Source organism: Tinamus guttatus, unplaced genomic scaffold (assembly GCF_059628265.1).
Source record: "Tinamus guttatus ecotype Peru unplaced genomic scaffold, ASM5962826v1 Tinamus_guttatus_pri_ptg000056l, whole genome shotgun sequence".
Lineage (NCBI taxonomy): Eukaryota > Metazoa > Chordata > Aves > Tinamiformes > Tinamidae > Tinamus > Tinamus guttatus.
Window position 1 is genome coordinate 2,929,238 of NW_028288590.1, and position 22,995 is coordinate 2,952,232.

At 39.1% G+C, this 22,995-nt stretch overlaps 1 protein-coding gene across 1 annotated transcript; it reads right to left on the reverse strand.

Annotated features, from left to right (window-relative positions):
• Nucleotides 1-16,499: 16,499 nt before the first annotated feature.
• Nucleotides 16,500-21,781, reverse strand: CYP7A1 (cytochrome P450 family 7 subfamily A member 1). The gene is made up of 6 exons (XM_088540114.1): nt 21,777-21,781; nt 20,372-20,612; nt 19,429-20,039; nt 18,025-18,155; nt 17,011-17,186; nt 16,500-16,838 (listed from the first exon to the last, which is right to left on the reverse strand). Exons 1-6 carry the CDS (start codon nt 21,779-21,781, stop codon nt 16,539-16,541), a joined length of 1,464 nt encoding a protein of 487 aa, XP_088396240.1. The 3' UTR covers nt 16,500-16,538.
• Between the last annotated feature and the right edge of the window lie 1,214 nt (nt 21,782-22,995).

Below are 22,995 nucleotides of genomic sequence, written 5' to 3' on the forward strand. Positions count from 1 at the left end.
ATGCCAACCACTCTCTATACCAGAGCAGAGGCCAAAGTCACATTACTGGTACAATTAGGATATATTAGCAACTGCATCAAGCTGTTCTCACTCTTGGTAAAAGTCTAATCAATAAGGAATGAAGCAAGGAAGATCTTACTTACAGATGCTATTACTATCTTAGCTGCTTGCATTAAGGTAAAGCTCCAGTGATCTCTCAATGGTGTTGTCCTGCGCCAGGAGTAGACTAGGATGCCCCTGTCCTTGCTCATGCTCTTCAAGTCTGACAAGCCTCAGGGTGCGTATACAGTGTTCTGCACGCAGGTGAGGGAGCGAGCAGCAACAGGCTGCCATAACAGAATCCTGAATCTGTGAAACCCTCAAAGCAGTAAAGGTGTCAGGTTACTGTCCCATGGATCCAGTCCGAGTGCGTTCCTGAAGACATGAAAACTACAACTGGTCCCATTAAGTTAATTGTCAGTTCATAATGTGTAGTGATAAATAATAGTAGGCAACGACTGTGATGAAAATTTGGTGAACTGTAGCTGTCCGATCAGCCAAAAGTTGCGTTACAAGGCTGGAAGCACCACCTACAGAAGATGGCTGGTAGTAACCTGGAAAGCAGTGACCTCAAACAGGACTTGGACAACAGACTAGGAAAGCAAGGCAGCAGAATTATTTACATTTAGCAATAGAAATGGAGGGATGGGGAGGAAGGTTAAAGGAAAATACGTTGAAAGAGCTTGTAACAATTAGTTTATTAGGAAGAAAATGATGATGGAAATGGCTTAAGTTGAGCACTTCACAAAGTGTGGAGGAGGGGAGTAGCGCAGGACTCTTCAGAAGAGAAAAGCGTAACAATAATTGGAAGCTTTAAAAAAAAAAAACAGTTCAAGTACTTCCCAAGCAAAAATATTTTTTATAGTTGTTGGAATGGACCAACAATGAAAATCAACGTGTCTTCCTTTAATTTTATGTGTTAGGCTGGCTTTCTGTAAGATGTCTTTTTATGTCCCCTTCTTATGCTTGTAAGCAATCTACATCCTCAGTCTTGTTTTGCCTTCAATGAGGGAGCTCTAGCAGTTCATCTGAATGTTACAGGGAATGAGAAATGTAAAGTTGAAATGTAAGGAGGCTATTTAATGCTTGTCTGTTTGTTAATAGCTATCTGTCCTTGATTAATGAATGCTCATGATTAATAAACTGCACATGTAGGCTCATTTTTGAGGAAATAGAAAACAAATATTCCAAGGTCAGTTAAAGTAAATAGAACCAGATTGTCTTAACTGTGGAATTAAATTTTCCTTTAGGGAATTATTTGGGAAGAGCTACTACTTTACATTCATCAATTCACCTCAAACCAACTCTAATTTGTCTGTGTAGGTGAGCTCTTAAAGCTTTTAAATATTAATGCCTGAATATTCCCAAAGAGAAACAAGCAGGCATCATTTTGCTGTATCATGTGTTTGTGGAAGTTCAAATAAAATAGATTACTTTTGTGGGACTGTGAAAATTCTGTTTGTGGCTTCTTAGTAATTAGTAGGTGTTGATAGTACAAGTTGTCTTGATTATTTTTTTCCTTTGTCAAAGAAATACAATTGCTGTTGTTTGCTAGATATAGCCTAAAAAATACCAAATATTTTCACTTGGGGAACCCATGGAGAGGGATTTGGAAATCCTGCTTGACAAGTTAACCATGAGGCAGCAATGTGCCCTCGTGGCTAAGAAGGCCAATGGGATCCTGGCCTGCATCAGGAGGAGCGTTGCCAGCAGGTTGAGGGAGGGGATCCTGCCCCTCTACTCAGCTCTGGTGAGGCCGAAACCTGGAGTATTAGGAGCAGTTCTGGGCTCCCCAGAACAAGAAGGACATTGAGCTTCTAGAGAGGGTCCAGCAGAGAGCAACAGAGATGATTAAGAGACTGGAGCATCTATTGTATGGGGAAAGAGTAAGCGAGCTGGGCCTGCTTGGCCTAGAGAAAAGACTGATAGGGGATCTGATCAATATATATAAATATCTGAGGGGAGAATGATGGGACCAGGCTCTTCTCAGCAGTGGCCAGTGACAGGACAAGAGGTAAGGGGCATAAATTAGAATAGGAAGTTCCATCTCCATGTGAGGAAGATCTTCTGTCCTGCGAGGGTGACAGAGTCCTGGAACAGGCTGCCCAGAGAGGCTGTGGAATCTCCTTCTCTGGAGATCTTCCAAACCCGCCTGGATGCCACCCTGTACCCTGTGCTCTGGGTGTCCCTGCTGGAGCAGGGGGGTTGGGCTAGATGATCTCTAGAGGTCCCTTCCAACCTCAACCATTCTGCGTTGTCACCGTTTCATGTTAGTATCTAACTAGAGTGTTTTTGACTGATGGAAGCACTAGAACATTAGTGCAAAACAAGTCTTCAGTGTGAGGATGCTTGAGAGTGGGGCTTTGTATGGGGACACATTCTAGCTGATAGAGTCACTGTTCTGATAAAGGTTGTTGGCTGAATCAAAGTGATGCTCTAGGTCACCAAGCTCTTCAAAGGTGCTTTACTTCATTCCTGATTACCTGCTAATTATTGCCTAGTGGGTGCTGATCGTTCCTCTTGGGTAGAATAGCTCCTGCAGTGTGACAGTTCTTGCAGAAAATCACAGAATTGTGATTTAATTTATACTCATCATAGTGATTTGCAAAACTCTGTTACAAAAGGAAGACCTGAAATCTTTTCCTTTCCTTCAAAACCTTTCTTCTGCTTTCTTTAATGCAAAATTGCAAGATGAAGTACGTAAATACTGAAATTGGGCACATTAAGTAAATCTGGATTGCCTGATCTTCACTCAATGTCAGTTTTAAGTGAGCCCCAAGCAATTAAAATCATATAATCAAAATTTGTCATCTTTCCTTTGTAGTAAACCTCTGGTGTCGGCCTGCCCAAAGACTGCAACCCTCTAGAGTCATCAGAAGGCAGCTCTCTTCCCTAGGGTTCACAGTTAGTGAACTGACCACCTGGTTAGCTAGAATTATTTCTTAGCTTCATATATGAGCAAATAAAATTTAGGTAGTCATTTTTTATTCCAGGCTCCGCTAAGCTTCTTCTCTATTTTGTGGTGTCTTGATAGTTCACATTTAATTTCTTATGTAGGTTATCTGACACCTTTGAACTTTGACTCCCTAAGGGACTTGTGTGTGAGGTTTGCTGAGGTAGTGCTTTTATTCTCGTTGTTGCAGATCTCAGCCTTTGGAAGACGATTTTATCTTTTTTCCATATTTTTGTAATATCACGTGGTCCAAATTTAGAAGAAAAGTTTAGATTGCAAATATGTAGATAGGGAGTAGGTAGCACTCAGCAGATAAATTTGAGAAAACTGGAATTTTGGAAAAACTTTCATTCTTCATGTTTCTTCTCTAACCTGCACTGACCTCTTGCACTCAGTAACTTTTACTCGTTATTTACTCAGCTAAACATTATCTGTGTACAGAAAATCTCTTTAAGATCCATATCAGAGGCTTGAGCCTGCAGATTCTTATTCTCCTATGTAATGCTCCTATGTAACATTCATGTATGCTCCCAAGTAGGTTCCTAAAGGCTCTTGGCCTTGTATAGGCACATATGAGAAAAAATATCTTCAAGTTTAATGCTTGGATCCTAAATTTTTTTTTGTGGCAATGGCCTTCTTTCTTTGTCTTTCTAGAATTTCTGAAAGCAATGGCTGGGTCTCCAAGCTGATGCACTGATGCATGCCATCCATAGCTTCATTATAGGGAAAAATATATGAAGAACTGCATGTTCTCTTTCCTTCTCCTTTGAAGTGGTAGTTTAGCTGAACCCATAAAAAGTCAGAGCAGGCCAACCCGGCAAGGTCTGTTTGCCTTAGTTGTCTCTATAGGCTTTATTACCCAATCTGCTGCGCAAGCAGAGAAGGTAGAGGTGACCTGGAGTCAGGGTTTTCCAAATACCCTTCACTTGTGGCCAAGGCCACCAGCAAACACACATGTAGTTTTATGAGTTTTCTTAGAATAGCAGCATGTGCAAGCTCAGGTAGTGCAGCTGAACAGTATTTGTACAGGTACAGTAATTAAGCATTTGCTAAATGTCACCACAAGCCCAATTTTCCTTTCTGGTCTGCCTCTCCATAGAGCAGTTTACAAACACTGTTTAAGCTGATAGTAGCAGATCCGTAGGATAGATTTTTCCTTCCTTCTGTCATTCTGGGTTGTTGATTGTAACCTGCACCAGGTGGTCTTCTGCTAGCAAAGCTGGGACTCATGTGGCAGGAAAAGACATTGCAGTCTTACCCCAGCTATTGCTGCACTCTTTGAGTTTGCACTTTATACTTCCCATGCTGATCGGCTGCCACTCTTTTTTCATAAATGTCATCCTTCTTCCTTGTATTTTTGCCTTCTTGAGCATCTGCTGCCGGAATGGAGTCTTTTGACAACTTATTTTCATTCCATACTTTCAGAGTTGAAGATTATTATGTTGCACCACCATTCATTTAATTTGACCTTCTGCAGCTTTTACTTGGCATGACATACTGAGGAGGAAGAGTGAGTAATGCTTTGCTTGGGTGGCCACTCAAACTGATCATGCAGTACTTTCTTTTCTGTCTGAAACTTTCTTGAGGATGGAGCACAGTCAATTGCATCTCAAGCACCCATTTTGTTTGGCATAGCAAAGCTCAATTTTTGAAATCCAAGAGTATGAATGTCTTGTGTGCTACTTCTCCATTTACTTCTGTGAACGTATTTGTATCTGTCTATTCCACAGTCCCTCTCTGGCCAGAACAAAGTGCTTTAGTCCATAGGGAGAGGCGTAAAATGCAGGATTTGCTTTAGAAACATGACCCTTTACCCTTACTCAGGGTGAACTAAAATATTGTAAACATGAGGGGTGTTTCCAGGAAAGTTGGCTGCAAATATCCTAGTGGACATCAGAAGGGAATGGTAAGAACAAAGAACCTTGGTTAGCAAGAGATTGAGGGTTGGCTGGTTCTTGCTTAATATTAGACTGCTATAGATTTATTTCTATATTTCTCTGTCTTTTGAATGTTAGGATGATGAAAAAGTTACTGCGGACTTCTCTCTTTCCTCACCACTTTTGACTAAGGGGGCAATTATCACTTTTAACCAAAGGTCAGAGCAGTTTGCTGGTATTTCTGGCTCTGAGCCTCATTAGTTTCATGCCAATAATGAGACTAATTGTTCTTGGAGATGATCTGTCCACCAATGACAAGCCAAAAACTGCAGGTATCACAGCCTAACTGTGGGAGACCTTAGCCATCATCATGATTTTTTCTTGCTTCTGCATTTCTTAAAGCAGACCATCCATGTGGACTGCTGCAGAAGTCATCAGGGATTGTTGGGCTCTCATTCTGTGAGTCTAAATGAAGAAGTAAAGAAGAACCAGAAAAGCTCCAGCAGCAAAAGATGTCTTTGCCTATGAGCTCTTCCTGAGTACTGCATCTGTCCCTAGGAGTTTTCTCGTTCCTGCTTTCAGTATCCAGAGACTGGGTTAAAATAGGAGTGATGAATCACGGAATGATTTGGGTTGAAACCTACATCTCAAATTCATTTGTACCCTAGAGTTCTTTCCCCCTACTCTTCAGACTTAGTAAGGAATAAATAAATCAGCTTGGACTTAAACCTGTGACAGTATAGAAAAATGTGTGGAACTGCAGGTGAGAAATATTGGGTAGGAGGTAATGAATGGCTTGGCCAAGGGAGCAAAAAAAGGGAAAAGTTCCACATCTCCATCTTTTCATTTTAAATGTGCATCACTTGTTGGGGCCATTGACACCAAGTGACAGCTCTTACAGGAGGGACTTGATAGACCTTATTTCACAAATACAGACATGCTGGCAACACTGAAAATGTTACACCTGGTGATGTGCAGAATGTCATAGAAGGAAAAGACTCAAGGACTGTAACATAATCTGTGACTCAAAGCCATTACTTTATAAAGCTTTTTGAATATAACTTGGTTATTTGTCTCTTTTCAATTTGAGATTAGCAAGACTGGAACGCAGTCCTTAATAGAATTTCCCAGATCTCTTCATGTTTCTTTAAAATTCTTCCTCTGAATGATATGACTGATTTCTTTCTTTCTTCTTGAGGAGAAAGTAAAAATGCAGGTAGATTTCAATTGCTACAAAATCTTGCACAGATAAGTATAGCAGAGTACATTCTTTTTTTCTCCTATGAGTGCAGATGGTTCTCTATTATTGCATATAGGGAAAAAAAAAGTAAATTAATAAAATTGTAATGTTGTAAGAAATATCTGCACATCATCAAATATCTGATATATGTAAATTTGACTATATAGAAACTTATCAGAATAAACATGAAACAAAAACAATAAGTAGTACCACAAAATGTCAATCGGTGACTTCAATTTCTGATTGGGAATTTGTTTTTTGTTTGTTTGTTTGTTTGTTTTTTTCTGTTCTATTTTAAAGTAAGGAAAAGATACAGCTCTCCAGCTGAAGTTTCCTGTAAAGCGCTTAGGCAACATGCATCTCACCAACTGATTTGAACAGAAAGGCTGCGATATTCAGGAGACTTGGCATACCAAAGTTTTTATGTCAATAAAATGGATACTCTCCCTGTAGTTTGGTGGATCCATATTTTTGTGTTCATCAATAGATATAAATTCATTCTTGGAATTTATCCTGAGAAATCTCTCTCTTGGGACTTTAATGATACATGCAGGCAGAAAATTGAGACCCATTCTCTGCTCTCATGTTCAAAGTTATAGAGAAGATTTTCAAGAGCACTGCACCTTGTTTGCTCTTCTTATGAAAGTTTTAGATAAGATTTCTGCTGACATTGACGAGATTAGAAGCAGACTGATTCCTAGTGTTTGGGTCAACCTTTATTGCAAAAGAACTCCAGTGAAATGGCTTTGAAGTATTCTCAAGGAAAAAAAGAAAAAAAAAAGAGATGTATGAGTCTATATAGATTTCAGTATGTGAGTGCATGGTAAGACAGAGTTAACAATTCTGTGGTTAAAATAGAAAATGTAGAAGTTCTAGTTGCCAACAAAGCTATGAAAAGAACTCATGTCAGGAAGAGCTGGATGGCAGCAGCCATTCTGCACATCTGACCTGAAGCAAGGTAGTCCAGAATCTTCAGCAAACCGCAACATCATGACAGCTGGTCTAGATCAAATGAGACAAGTTTAATATATTATTGCTTTAGCTTAAAATGATTTTTGAAAAGAAACAGCTTTTTAAATGGAGAAGAGAAAATATATGTTTCATTTTGATCAGACTGAAAGGAAAGAATCTGTTCTTGTTTTTCTAAGATTGCTTGGGCTGCAAATAAAACAAACCAGATGTATTAATTTCGATAGATCAAAATTTACTCTTTTTTTTTCCCACAAAACACTGTTGACCAAAATGTTTTTCCAGATCTATGAGGTCTTGACTCCCTTGGCTTGTGCACAAGGTCTATGATATGAGGCCTAAACAAAGAACAATCTCTCTCCACAGTGCCCTTTCAGAGCACATTTCAAAGCAAAAGTCTTCAGGACAAATGTATTCTTTTGCAAGAGCAATAGCTTGTTTTTGTGTAGAAAGATAAATTTATTTTAAGAATTGATCGCCAAAACTGAATTTGAAGTGTATGTTTCTTTGAAAGTCCTTGAAACTTTGAGAATGGGATTCAGTTCAGAGGCTGACACCTGAATGAGAGCATGTGTTTACATGTGAGAAAAATGTCCAAACTTTTCTTCTCGTCAGTGGACTTTCAGGGCTTAGGTTGTCAAAATTAGATCTAAGAAGTCTTTAAATGCCCAAGATGCGATGAAGCTGACAGACTTGACCTAGAGGAAGCATATCTTTATAAAATGAACCCAGAGACTGCCTGAGGTGTCACAGGGCATTTCAAGTGGTTGGTTGTAGACACCTGTTTGTGGACAAACCTCATGAGTGTCAGTCGTTTACTACAGATTTGCGAATTTTGTTCTGGAATAGACAGACATACTCAGGCAGCAGCTCAGAGCTCTGATTGTATCAAGCAGATCTCCATTGATTATAGACCTCGTTCACATGCGGTTTCACAGCTAGGTTTCTTCATGTGTGAGCTAACTCTAGCTCTCTGTCTCTCTGGAAATGATTTTTTTCTTTCCATAAAATAACTGTGCAGTCTTCATCACAATACAGTATTTTTTTCTTATGTCATACATTATTTATTATATCCCACTTCATACATATGTAGCACCATTGTTTTTTCTTCTTGTAAGCACACCATTTATATATTGCAAATTTAACTACACTGAAATTAAAAACTTGAAAAGACTGTTTATTTAGGGAAAAAAAACACCTTAATAATATATTTCCCCCAAATAAGCATAGTGAGCAGTGAAGATTCTGCTCCTGTATTTATTGTTTTCTAGCTGACTTTGGCAATGCATATATTATAACAGTAGCCATACAGCACTGCTGACTGTTGCATGTATTTTACTTGGAAGGTGCAAGATACATTATTTTCTGGACATTTTTACTGGTAGTCCTCTGCACAAAGGTTCAAAGTTAATTGGCAGTGCCATCTTGTGTACTGGTCTTTAGCAATAGCTGTAGTAGTGAAACACCTTAATAAATGTTGTTCAAGGCCAGCTTCCAAGGCAGAATGTTCAGGGCTGAACATTATCACCTAATAACTTTGATCACAGTGCTAGCAAATATTTGCATAAGTACATGCATGTGAATTCAGTCTGCTGTATTTTATTTACTGTTTGGAACAGGGTCTGTCTGAGATCTGGTCTGAAAGCATAGATTCGCTATGTTGGTTCACTGAAAACATTGTTTTCCACCAGGTTTCCACTGGTGCCTTTACTGATCTCCTCCTCTTCTTCCCAGCTCCATCCTATGGCAGCTCCTGCAGTAACCTGTGGTCTATTTTGCTCCTGCCTTGCACTCCTTTCCTAAATTCTGTCGTCCCTGGCTCTTTTCTTTTTCTTATTTTTTTTTCTCTGCTCTAACAGAAACTTAGTTCAGTCAGGATCAAGTCATGTCATGATCAGTCATTCCTCTCGCTTACCTCTGAGCTTGCTGAACACATCATTTATATTGCAGTCTGGAGCGCTCCTTAAGCTGTTGCTTGTCCTAAGCTGTTTTTCTAGTTTCCTATCATTTGAATTTATATCCTTTTCATTCAAGCGATCCTCTTCCAAATGCCTTTAATCAGTTTGGGCCTCAAAACCAGTAGTTCGTCCTCACCCTTGGTCACCCGTCAGCAATCTCTGTCAGTCAGTTTTGCTCCCCTTATTAAAATGTTATATCTTGGCTTTTGCATAACTGCTCTAAATTATTCCTTTCTCATCCATCCTTGTAACAAAACACTTCTTACTCTCTGTCACTATAGTAATTTTGCCCTCCTGTCCTACCTACATCTGTTCATAATTTTGCTGCAAAAGTCATTTATCCACACAGCGATGCCTCCTCCCTCCCCTTCTGCTATGGCCTACGTTATAGCAGCAAGGACAAACGGCTGCTTTTCACTTTCAAGGTAAAGCACAGCTCACTCCTTTCACATCTGTCACCTGCTACTCGCTATCCTGTTGTCATATTTTAGCTCTGACCTGTTCAAGATGCTTTTAGTGCCTGTGGTAAACTTGACATTAGCCAAGCTGCTCGTGTATTCAGGTCACTAGTTGGCATGCTAATAACACTGCTTCGTTGTTGTCCTGCACCCCTCTGGAATAACCCCGTTCACCTCCATCTCTTGTTCTTTTCTTAGCTTGGGCGTTCTTCAGGAGAAGCCTGGTCCTTTGGACTGTGCCTGTGTAATTCCTGTAAGGTCCTCATCCAACTACTGGTGCAGCAATAACTATAACTGTGGAAAGCAATACAGGTGCACCCAGCACCTCTGTAGTCTGATTATGTTTTCTATAGTTACTGCAGAGCTGCCAATACTTTATCATATCATCAAATTTCAGGAAAAGCCCTGTAATAAGCACAGCAGAATGTCTTCTAACTCCAGATACACCATTTTAAAACCACAATGGACAACACTTGTCTTGCTCTTTTTACACATTTTGTCTGAAAACTACATGGAAATAACTAATGTGCCGAGAGCATGAGGCATAGTTAACAGAACCAATATGACTGAATGTTGCTTGCTAGGGTTAGATGGACCTTTAGTCTGACTCAGGGATGGACTATGGTCTTATGAAGTTTTTGTGGATATTTATACATCTAAAGTCTGCAGCTGTTGGAGACTGAACAAATTCCAAACAACTGTTACCCAAATGCAACAGAAAAATATTTATATGGGTCCTCACACTGAAATGTCTTCAATACAAGAGTTACTTAATCTATCAAACAGATTTAATATTTCAAAATCTCTATGAGATCCTTCTAGTTGATAAGCTGTATTACAGAAATGACTGTTTTCTTTAAAAAGACAAGTAGAGAAGGCAGAATTTTATTAATCAATGAGTCATATAAAATGAACTTTTCAGTCAAAAAATCTGTAGCTCTTCAGTGAACCGGGATAAGGTAACCTCTCTCTCTTTTTCATGACATGTGAAGATCATTTGATTTTAAGTGTTGTCCCCCAAAGTTGTCTATCTTGGCAGAAAACAAACCTAAGTCAACAACAGTTAGCAAGGTGTGTGTGTGTTTACACTGACAATAGTTCATTTAATAATATGTAACCTTTTTATAGTTTAATCCAAAGGTTACTCTGAGGCAAAGCATGCCTTTACCGCCAATCCTCCCCTATACAGCTGGCTAATGAGGGGCAGACTGCAGGCATAATTATGTGCAAGCCCCCCTGCAACCTGTGCAAATCTGTTGACCTAATTGTAGTTACTGCAGGGTCAGAGAGAGCAAATCTTGACCCTGCCTTCAGCCTTCTGGGTCTGTGCTCTAGCACTGCTCATCAACACTGAGTTCCTATGCTGCTACAGCCGTCCGTTCTCATCCAGACCATGGACAATATCTTTTTAAGCACATTGCTGACCTAAGCTATAGTCGTCATTAAAACTTATTTCATTCTTTCAGAAAAAAAATCTCATGACCAGCCACCCAGAGCCGATGCTACCAAATTCCCATCCTCACAGACCCCTTCTGCTCCCTCCACACTTGCCTGCTGCTACTCCACATTCGCTTTGCTGGGAGTGAGCTGGCTCAGACTGCTGAAGCAGGATGATCCAGGATGATTTGACACGTCTCCTGGCATCCAGCAGAAGGCTGGCTGAATTGCTATCTCTGTGGATGAGACACAGCTGGTGACCAGCAGCTATGACCAGCATAGTTTCACAAATGTAAAAGCCGTGCCTTGTTTTCTAAAATGTCCTTCCCCATTAGTAAGGTCATTGTGTCCCTTCCCAGAACTCCACGGTTGGAAATATAAAGATTTTTTTAGCCTGAAAACTGTGAAACATTTTCACTGCCCAGACCCCATCTGTTTTACAGCAGGACTTGATGATCTTGAAGGTTTTTTTCAAACATAATGATTCTATGATTCTATGCTTCATTCTAAATACCTCTTTCTGCCCAGATTTAGGCTCAGTTTAGGCTCTCACTCAGTTGCCTGTGTGTTATTTCCAAGATTGCTGTGCAGAGACACTAGCCCCAGAGACACATCTCTCGGGTGCCTAATCCATGATGTGTTTGCACCTCTCTCACGAGTTACTGGTGACTCTTACAGAGAGACAGCCACAATGTTAGTGCCTTCCTCTTGGCCATAGGAGAGATTGGAGTCAGCTCCTTCCTTTGCCTTTGTCCCCATGTTGAAATTGAACCTTTTACTCTGCTAAGAGAGTCATTTAGACATCAGACTACAGGCAGGGAGTCATTCAAACCATCCTGTTGCTCTTTTTCAGTTTTTCAGAGAAAAAGTGCTACAGATTCACTAAGCAGTGAATGTCTGACCTAGCCTAGAGGTTAGGGTACTTACTTGGGAGATAGGGTCTTAGCTCCATTTCTGCCTATATTTTATCTATGTGAAATACCGCTCATGGGGTAGGCTGCTTACTCCCAATAGACTGGGTCTGCCTAATATTTTTAAATTGTTCTCAGAGTATTTGGTCATGCTTTTTTTTTTTGTCTTCAATCTTAAGGAAAGTATTGCTATTTGGAGAGTCGGCAAGCAGAACTGTCCTGTAATAACCTTGCGGTGTCCATGACCCTTGCGAGGCAGATGAGTATTGATTGCTGCACTATGTGATTACTTTAGCTGAGGCTTAGCAGCCACAGACTTTGTACCATCTTCTCCCCTCACTTATATCTCTGTGACTCCAGTAACAGAGGTTCAGCTGAAGGTAGAAAATTAGCAGCTGTGACAACAAACCAAAATATTTACATGAAATCCAGATAAATAAATGAAATCCCTACCCAAAATTGTTTAAACTGTTCATCTGTCTTTCTTTTGTCACAAAGAAGAAAGAGACTACTCTTTTTTTCCTTTTCATTTTTATCTTGACAAACTTTTCTAAGGAAGGAATGCAAAGAGCTTTCATACCACTGGCAGAATAGTAGATGGTAGATTAATCTTTATATGTTCTTAACTATATGTAAACTTAATTTTAGAAGGGTCTTCTGCCAAAATTGTTTCAGACAGGTCTATTAAACTCACCTATGAAACTTGCTGTCAGCTAATTTGGATAGAACAAAATCTGAAATTTTTGAGCAACTGCAGGACAAAGGAGGAACATTAATAATGTGGAGTGCAAGGGAGAGCAAAGCACTAGAGCTGTCGGTGCCCAGTCTCCACTACATTGGACTCATGGTCTGATCACGAGTGTAGCAGACAGCTGCTGGGAACTTGCTTCTCCCCAGTTCTCCCTCAACTCAGCTGCAGATCAGTGGCAATATCTAGAGGTTTATTTTAATTTCTACCAAGCGGGAATAGACTTGAATTTCCACCCACCTTGAAAGCTATATCTATCTGAGGTACAGTTACACTAGACAGTAGGATGATACATGAGTCTCCAGTAAATCCTTGTCCGAATTTTAGAAAGACAGTTTAGATAGAAAACAGCAAATGAGAAATAAATTAACTCGACTCAGGAGATTATACTGGTTCTTCTCAGCTACATAACACTAGGACAGCTCTCTGGCATAACTGCACGAAGCCCTCTGAAGACATGTTGATATGCTCCCTATGTTCACAGGAGTCCAGAGCTAGGCAAAAAGAGCTGGCTTCCTCCGTTGATTTATATTTGTTTCCCAATGAATAGCAATTCACAGATTATGGATCCATGCTCCCATTCAGAATTCCAGCCCCAGCAAGAGAGCTGATGGGACAGTGAGTGGCAAGTGCTGCGCTCCTGCAGCAGGGTCAGCTTGACCATGGGGGCACCTGAGGCAACCCTGGGGTGCCTTGTTTATGGTCTGGTGTCAGCTCTGCTTCACGATCGTCTGGTGACCTTTTATGCATATAAAGTATCATATAAAGATACTTTCCTGGGGAAGGCACTGGACTTTCTTGGGCAAGAGGTGTATGGACCCTTGAGCCTGCCTCTTCAGTGTGGTCAGTCAGTCTGGAAGCAGTTAAGCTGCTTTTGTTCTGTTTTTATACTGATGTACATTATGAGCCACTTTCCTTTAAAACTAATCTATCCCAACATGCAAAGTATGCAAGCAAAATCAACATTTCAATGAAATTTTAATAAATCCATGCCCAGTGGGAAAAAACATATACTCTTGCTGGGGCAGGTTCTTGTGACTCAACTGCTTCTGGAAATTTTTGAATTGGTGCTGTGGGAGAGCAGTGCAAGGCGTACAAAAAGCTGGCCATTTTAATATAAGCATCTGAATTGCTATTCCTACAAGATGGCTGTGCTGCATGAACTGGTGCCAAGGTGTGTGTTTCAAAAACAGTCTTCATGATGACTAATGGCAGTCGTAAAAGAATGAGCCTCCAGCTGGCTCAAATACCTTAGAGAAGCAGATAATATTGCACATCATTGTTATAATCCTTTGTAGAATCTTTTGAGTTCAGGACAGATTGCTAGCCTGCAGTTGGAGCTGTCCCTTGCTTTTAATAAGTTTTAATGACTCTTAATAAGTCTTTGTCTTTGCTCTTAATAGGGTTTAAATCAAGCACATAATATGAAAGGATGAGTCAAGAAAAAAAATGTGTAATGCTGGAATTTTCTTTTTTTTAAAAAAAAAAAGTCTCCACTTTGTTTTTATGTATAAGCATAAGCAAAAAACAAAGGCAAAATACAAAACATTTGGATAATATAAAATAATTGCTTGAAATCCCATGCTGCATAATGAATATAGATGGAAGACAGATTTCTAAAATATAGTCCTGGTGCATATAAATTTAATCTGTGCATACTGTCTGTATAAATATTTCTGGTCAAGCTTAAAGTTCTAATCGTCTGATTTAGATTAAAGAGGATAGATTTATGAATATTTATAATTTATGAAAAAAGTTGGCTGGCTGGTTAAAAGGAGTCTGGCTAGAACCCAGTCTTGGGGTAGCTTTCTGATGTTACCAGCCTCTAAGCAGCTGATGAATATTGCCAGCCCAGTTTTGGCCTTGTATGATAATAGATTTTACCTAGATGACCCAGAATACCTTTTTTCCCTCCTTTTTTAATGTTACAGAAACTTACTTGACTGCAGTGGCGTGGGCAAGCCAAATTGGAGGACCTTGTCTCACTGTTCACTTTTGTCTCACTGTTTGACATTGATTTTCAGTTCATTGCAGGATGAAATTTTCACATTAAAATACTATTTGCTTTTGGCCCAGAATGACTATGTAGTTTTTGGGAGGCCCCAAGAGTTATACCCTCAAGCTGTGTATTTATGGAACACTTTTATTTGTTGAAGAAGTTTCTTTGGCGCACTTCTAAGACAGACCATAACAACTTAGCCACAAGATGTCTTGGGAGATCTCCTGAGCATTCCGCAGTCATAACCGCTCCTATTTTCCCATTGGACTCGGATTTATTAAAACTGCATGGAAGTTGTGCATGTGTGCACTTTGCATGTGGGGGTATATCATTCTTAAAAGTTGTTCATCATGTGAAACTATATGCACTACAAATAAAAAAGTATGGATAGATATTTTAATTGTAAATGGAGTTTTAAGGATATCAGTTTAGATGATTTGTATTAGAAATATGTAGAGGGTTATGCAAGTTGCAGTAAAGCACTTTCTGTACTAGACACGGTCAACAGCAATGCTAGTACTGACTTCAGAACCATCATACAGAGGGAATGGAAAAGGAGAATAGTAAGGGGAAGATGTAGTAGTTGAGGTAAGAGCTTGTGAGTCTTGGGAAAGAAAACATGACGTATAACCATCTGACCTCATGCACACATTGACAGTATAGTGGGAGGGCTCTGTAAATAAGATAGGACCACAGAACCATAGAATGGTTGTGGTTGGGAGGGACCTCTAGAGATCATCTGGTCCAACGCCCCTGCTCAAGCAGGGACACCCAGAGCAAGTGGCACAGGAAAACCGGTCAAGATCAGTCAAGCAAAGCCATGAGAATATAATTCTAGTGTGGATCTGGATTATCACGTAATAGAGGAAGGAGCAAAAAGTACCAAGTAGTCAATGCAAATATGGAGACATCAGCTTTCCTATCTCCTGTGCTTTCTCTGAGAGCAGCAGCACATGGGGATCATATCAGTTGCCACCCCACAGTGTTCAAAACTTGATTTTTTCCTGTTTGGTGAATTCTTTGGTGCTTTTAACCTTCCCCCAGTTCTGTAAGTATTCCTTGGGTGGCTGCTTGTCAAGTCAGCTTTGGGAGCTACTTAACACTTCAGCTTTTCACAGATCAAGGGAACAGAGAGAACATCAGGCCATGGAAGTACAGAGTTTACAGAATGCTGCAAAATTCAGCCAAACTCAGAATGGCTATTAATTTACCCTTGTATTGGCATTTGAATTGTCTGGTTTAAAGCAGGCTCACCTGACTTTGGATTAGCAAGTAATCATGAAGAATGTTAAGCAATTGAAACCACCCATGGTTCAGAAGTGCATTTTGTTCGGCTCATATCGTTTATTTTAATACATTTAAAATTTTTTGAAAAGAAATATGTAACAATGAATATAATACAAGTTCTTGCAGTTTCACTAGAACGTGAAAGGTTTGTAGATTTTCTTCAAGTTTTTTTCTAGTTTTTCATGAAAACATAAAGGTACTTCCCCAGGCAACTCCCCTTTCCCCACACTCAGTCTGCCTTTTTACAATAAAATGCTATTTTAGCTATGAAGGGGATCTTTTTTTTCAGTTATAAAAGAGACCAAATGTTAACTGTGGTTGAATTTTTGAAAATTATTTTGAACTACGGGACAAAATTGTAACTCTATTGCTCTGGGAAAATATTTGCTGGCAGAAGAGAAGGACTAGTGTAGATACATAAGCTCAAGATTCCAACTTGCATTTAGTAAAAGAGGAAACATGTGCCAGCATTGCACATTAACCCCACTGCATTCCAGTACCATAATGGTATAATTACTGCATTTTCTGCCAGACTGATAAATTAGCATCTTCCTACAGATTTTCACCCAGTCTTACAATATTCTTATTTTTATATACATATAATATATACAAATTTTATGTTGTAGTATATGGTTTATACGTAGCAAATACAACATGTATTTTCATAGGAATTTCAATCTGTACCTGAAATCAACATCATTGGTTGGTTGTAAAATACCCAGTCCTGCACGGGATTGGTCTAAAGTTGGACACTGCACATTACTGTCTATAAGCTCTATCTCAAAATATGAAAGTATCAAAGTTAAAAATTGTTTAATTTCATGGACAGCAAATAGCCTGCCAGGACACTTTGCAATTCCTGTCCCGAATGGCATATAATAATATTTTAACTTGCGACCATTGCGGTAGAAGTCAGTCTTTTCTCCTCTGTTCTCATCAAGATAGCGATCGTACTTGAATGTCTAGAATAAAATCCACCAAAAAATAAAGTTAATGGATATTTGAATAACTCTAAGGACTAGTTACCACTGTTAAGAAATAAAAGGCAGGCAGAGAGGTAAGGGCCTCTTGCAGTTAGCATTGCACAGGACAGTTAGTCTCCTCCCTATCATTGAGTCTCCAGGGTACACTTACCAAGGGGTCATCATAGATTTCTGGATCGAAGTGCAACAGTTGAGGATAAAGAGCTACGATATCATCTCTGCGAATGTTGTAGAGCTCCTTCTCTAAGTGCAGTGTGAAATCCTCCTTAGCAACACGGAAAGTCATGGAGGCGCTCGATAACCTCATTGCTTCCTTGATGATGCTGTCTATAGGGAGAGGAAAAAGAACTATTAACATGGAAATAGTATGTGTACGTCCTGGGGGGAGGTCCTATATTTTGAACTATAGCAGACTCACTCTCTGATCCTACATTTATTTAAAGATATAATTTAACAATAACTTCATAAATATCTAAGAAAGTGTCTTTCTTATTTGTTATTAGTTTTATTATCCTTTCTGCAGATCTGCAGATACTGAAGACGTAATCTACTTTTCTCAAGAATTATATTAATAGATGATGCAAAGTATTTGAAAGTGAGAGAAAATTTTACTGCAATGAACTGGACTTTCTGAAACCTAAAGGTGATGCACAGAGAACAGTACTAACAAAAAGCTATATTTTGGGTTTATTTCACTATAAACTGTTTTTTTTTTTTTTAACTTGGTCATTTCTGAACAAGGTACCTGTCATTTGCAGGACACTGAGAACATACAAGTAACTGTTTTAGAAGACCTTGCTTTGCATAGTAACGGCTGAGATATAAAATCTGGCAACATCCTTTATTTTGATCTTAAGTCACTACTAAAAAAAAAAAATGTTCTGAATTAGCCGTGGTTCTCTAATGCTATGAAGCTGTGTAGCAGTTTTTACACATGCCACTATCTAGAAAAAAGTGTTCATCATTTGAATTTTGATATTCTCAGTACTATTTGGGAAATTGATAAGATTGTGTTGACCATTGCTAAAGAATGTTATTGATTTTGTTTTGGTGTTTGTTTGATAATAGTGATTTAGTTACATAGTAATTTAGTTATACGATAAAAAGCAGAAGATTCTGAAAATTGTAGGATGATTTTTCATACTGCTCCATAAAATGAGCATACCCAGTACAGGCATATTATCCAACTGTTTTCGGTTCAAGGAAATATTTTTGCTGTCTGAGGTGATCTTCTCTCCAGCACTTTCCAAAGTAGTTTGCACTTCTTCGGTAGCAGCTCTCATTGCTTCTGGACTCCTGAAATCAAAATGGCAGAAATAACTTGATCTCACACTTAAGAATAGAATAAAGAGGGGGTTTGCCATTCATTTAATTCCTGACTAAATTTCAGTTTGTTAGCTGACAAGTACAACCTTCTAAAATTAAAATGTTCCCACAAAATCTACTAATACAATTACAGTTTTTCATTCACTAGCAAAGATATATTAACTCCAAAAATGGAAAAGAACTTCATATATTTGATTCTCTCTCCATGGTGGGTGGGACAGAACTAATGTGTATAAGACGGCCAGCTAAACTACACACAGCTGAGTGAGGTCACTAAAAGTGATGCCAAGAAAAAGAAATTAAACAATTGCCTGCAGATGAGGCAATAGCCCCACTGCAGGTAAAAAATATTAGAACAGGATCAGTTTTACAACATCATGTATCCTTAGTGGCGTGCTATTATGTGGCAATGTTCTGTCTATCTGAAAAGAATCTTTCTAATACTAAAATCAGCATAGTATCTTCCACTTTCTTGACTTTCTTACAAACATGGAGTGCATGAGTAATGGCGAAATATGTATAATTTGTAGTATGGGATGCAATACTGCCATTGTTATAAAGACGAACTTTGAATGCTAAAAGTCTCCAGGAACAAAGAAATTTAACACAATGAGGTTCTTGGCATGAAAAGTCCCAAAGAACTGCAATTATTATGACTGGCAAATAAATTTGAGGCATGCAACCTGCTGACTAGGTAAAAGCATCAGACTTTTAGATGCATATATAGAGTTAATCATGCAGTGGGAGATTACAATCCACATACATTAATTCTAAAATGGACATTTAATAATATTCCCTAAATTGTCCACCCTCTCATGAATAACAAGACCAACAGTTACAGTATACACTGCGGATATCTGAAGTTAAGTGTGACCCCAAATTATAGGAAAATACCTGATAAGACAGTTTAGTCTGAAATTTGGTAAATTAGATACAAGAAATCTGACCCATGAAAGGCTTTGAATGCCCTGTTCTATTAAGGAACCTAGCTCTTCATTCTGACAAAGCAGCTTTATTCACATGTAACAGCACTGCTGCAGGGTGGCAGCGAGTTGCCATCAGATTCTGCACAATTCCTTCAATCTCTGTAGGCCAGTCAATGTATAAACTATTTTCCTCTCAGTATCTATGAAAGGAACAGTCAGGTTAAAGCTTATTTTGCCTATTCTAGGGAAACAGTGTGAAAATTTCCCATTGCATTGGGAGCCTTCTCATCTGGAGAAGTAGAAGCATTAGGACTTACTTAATCAGATAGAACAAGCTCCAAAAGGTGGCGGGAATGGTGTTTGCTTGCGAGGCCCACAGCACTGCCACGTGGGTTTTCGCTTTTTCCTTGTCATCGAAGGTTGACAGGGTGTCGTTCAGGAACATGCGGAGGGTGACGAGCTCAGAGAGCCTGTTCCTCTTGAGCAGGTTCTTGTGGAGCAGGGCCTCTCCCAGCTTCTCACGCGCGCTGTGGGCGCTCTTGAACAGATGAATCGGCAGGCCTGCCACGAGGGCTGGGAAGATCTTATCAAACTCCTTGAAGTTTTCAAGGGCATTTAGGATATGAGCTCTCTCGGTTTCCTGTTTCAATAGGTTTTTATCATGACTTGCATTAAATTCTGTACCAAAAAGTGTTAAAAAGCCAGACTCAAACATCACCCGGCAACAGAATGCATAAAGTCCTTCTGTCACCCAGGTATTAGGATGAAATTTAGATGTTCTTGATTGCAGCATGACATATTGCAGGTTTTCCATCATTGCTTCAATGAGGGGATCTAGAGCATTACCTTGAAGGGTTCTAATGAAAGTCTGATGAAAATTTTCAGTGGTGTTTCCTTCCATTGGATCAATACTACCATGCCCAAAAGCCTGTCACAAAAGAAATTGTATATATGAAAATTAAGGCCTGGCATAATCTTGATGATAAATTCTTACAGAAATTAAAGCTAAAGTTTAATTTCCTACCTTACTAGAGGGAAGCATAATAAGGACTGTTAATACTAGAACTAATACTTTCTCACTGACCAAAGCAGTTATTAAGTAGCCAAACTGATAAACTGATAATGAACAGAAATATAAAACAAATTTTATTTCAAAAATGTAGCTATGCTATGAAGTTATGTAGAGATTAACTAGGTACTGTCTGACCTGACAGCAGATATTTTGCATGTTAAGTATTACAGCCATTTTTAAACTGGTACCTTGGCAGAAGTAGCAAAATGGAACTTTTTCCAGTCCAAGTGTTTTCCATGATGTATCAATGAACAGTATGAAAAAGGGTCAGTGAGGAAATGGATGTACTTGCCAGCTATTCGGCAAGTAAAAATGTGGCCATGCTTCTTCTGCTTTTGTCTGAGGAATTCGAGAGGATTGGCACCGAACTGCAAGGCACAGCCCAGGTACGGAAGGAACCCGTTTTCAAGCGGTGGCTCTCCCTGCCGCCTGCAAAATGCAAACAAAGGCTGAAGTTAGGAGTGTGCCTCAAGGTGTCTCCTCCACGACAGTCTACTAAGCAGTGATGCTAGACGTGTTGTAATGCTTGCTTTCTGCTATGCTGTTGGTATACTTTATGCAGAAAGAATAACTTTATGCATTTCAATAAGCATCATGAAACATAGTTTGTCTACATCACTCTTTTTTTTTTTTAAACCCTAACTCGGGAACTTATTTTTCACTTGGTTAAATACAACGTTGTTTCCACTGACCTAACTTAAATGCACAGCTTCATAATTGACCCATAAATAAACAAACCATCCCACTGATATTGTTTGAGAGGTCCTTGGGCAATTTAATTTGAATCCCAAAAGGAATATACTTTTGAGTTTAGAAAGGTTGTTATTATTGGCATGTCCCATTTGGACTGGATCCTGCAGTGCTGAAAACAGTGGGAATTTTGCCATGATCTTCAGTAAGCATAAAAGTTAGTCTTTCAGACATAGCATCATTAAGCACATGACTATAGTTAAGCCTAGGCTTAAATGACATATTTTAATCTGAAAATCAAATAACTCCTTTATTGGATAAAGTGAAAAGATAGATGCTAAAATAACTTCCAAATAATATTTTTGTTCTTCAAGTATGATCCTATTGGATATTATGCAAAGTTAACTTTTTCATACTTTAACTTTTTCATGAGGGTGACAGAGCACTGGAACAGGCTGCCCAGAGAGGTTGTGGAGTCTCCTTCTCTGGAGATCTTCAAACCCCACCTGGATGCCACCCTGTGCCACGTGCTCTAGGTGTCCCTGCTTGAGCAGGGGGGTTGGACCAGATGATCTCTAGAGGTCCCTTCCAACCTCAACCATTCTGTGATTCCATCATAGCCTTTTTTCTCAAAAAAAAAAAAAAAAAAAAAAAAAGGCCTGACAAAAATATTACGATACAACAAGTACACAAATTTCTTGTTCTTTCTGTAAAAATGATACAAGCTCCTGATTAAAAAAATAGGAATTTGACATAGTAAACATACACTTATGATCTCTATTAAAGCCTGTAACTAGATATGAAAGGTTAGATAAGGAATATAAGTAGGTATGAGACTATACTAGAAATAAGTGGGAATTCATTGTGATTACAGTACAGGTGAAACTATAGCCCAGTACTTACCTCATTGAGACAAATATAGATTTATAGCTATGTATCTACACCCAGGGATTACCCCAGCCTGTACACAAAAAATGTAGCCTAAATTTCTCAACAGTTCAAACTACAGTGTTGCCTCCATTATACTGCACCTGTCAACTTGATACTCCTCAGATTACACTGCTTTTAGTCTCACACACAGTATGGGTACACTAAGATGCATTTTAAAAAAGATTTCTTACCTCCTCCTCCTTCTTCCTATAAGAAACCAATAAACACAACAAAGTATTGCCACCGTTACCCAGATCCAGGGTGCTACAAACATTTTAGGTCAATGCCCGAAAACTTCCAAGTGGAAAACCTGGAAGTGGTAACTGCCAGTATGGCAGAAGAAGTGGCTGAGAACGGTACAGAAGACAGGTCACTTTTTATATACAGTAGGTGCACCAGTGTATGTAAGGGAATTTGGTCGAGCTAACAAGCTATTAATTAACCACTTCTGGACAGTCAATTTTGTCTTTGTTCTGGCCTCTTTTTGCAGAGAACTTCGTTGATCCGGACAGTTACAGACATGGCCTTGAGCTGATATCACATACCAGTAGCAGTTCCAAAGTAATCAAACAGCTGTAATAGTTGATAATTTGAAGGTCTCTCAGATATGTTTTGATCTATCCCATAGATTTACCAACTACAGTTTAGAGTTCAAGTTTAGCAATAAATTAAATGGCTACTGACAGGTGTCCAGTAGATTCTGCCTGGACTAAATGGTGGGTAAAGTTATCGTTGTCCTTCAGTTGCCAGCCTACTCATCTCCTCCCTTTTCCTTCTTGTGGATTGACTAGGCTCTAATGTGCATGGGTGGGAAAAAAAAGATCACTAAAGAAATGGAGTTATTCCTTCTAACAAAGTTCTCTAGTAGAAAGGAAAAAAAAATAAAAAAGGATTTTTATGATGCCGAGCAAGACAGAAGAAAGCAGAATTAGATCACTGCACTGTTTCTAAATCTCTTTGGATCCTCTTCCATTTCTAATTCACCTTTTATCTTTCCATTTAATTCTTCAACCTTTTTTCTTTGCCTCCAACTGTAGAGCCTCAATTCAGCCAACCTTAAGGCTCTGGAATATGACTGCTAGTCCTGTTTCAGAAAATCTCTGAAGAATGTACTGAATTTTCAGAAGACCTAGAAGATCCAGCTCCTTCATTTTCTAATTCATTCTCTCCACAGTCCTTTCCATGTTCACCT

Excerpts from the sequence above, each read along its gene's own strand:
- CYP7A1 (XM_088540114.1), bottom strand. Across the intron at positions 20,040-20,371 it reads ATTTTGCTACTTCTGCCAAG|GCTTTTGGGCATGGTAGTAT; the intron begins GTACCAGTTTAA and ends CTTTTGTGACAG. Across the intron at positions 16,839-17,010 it reads AAATCTATGATGACCCCTTG|ACATTCAAGTACGATCGCTA; the intron begins GTAAGTGTACCC and ends ATTTTATTCTAG.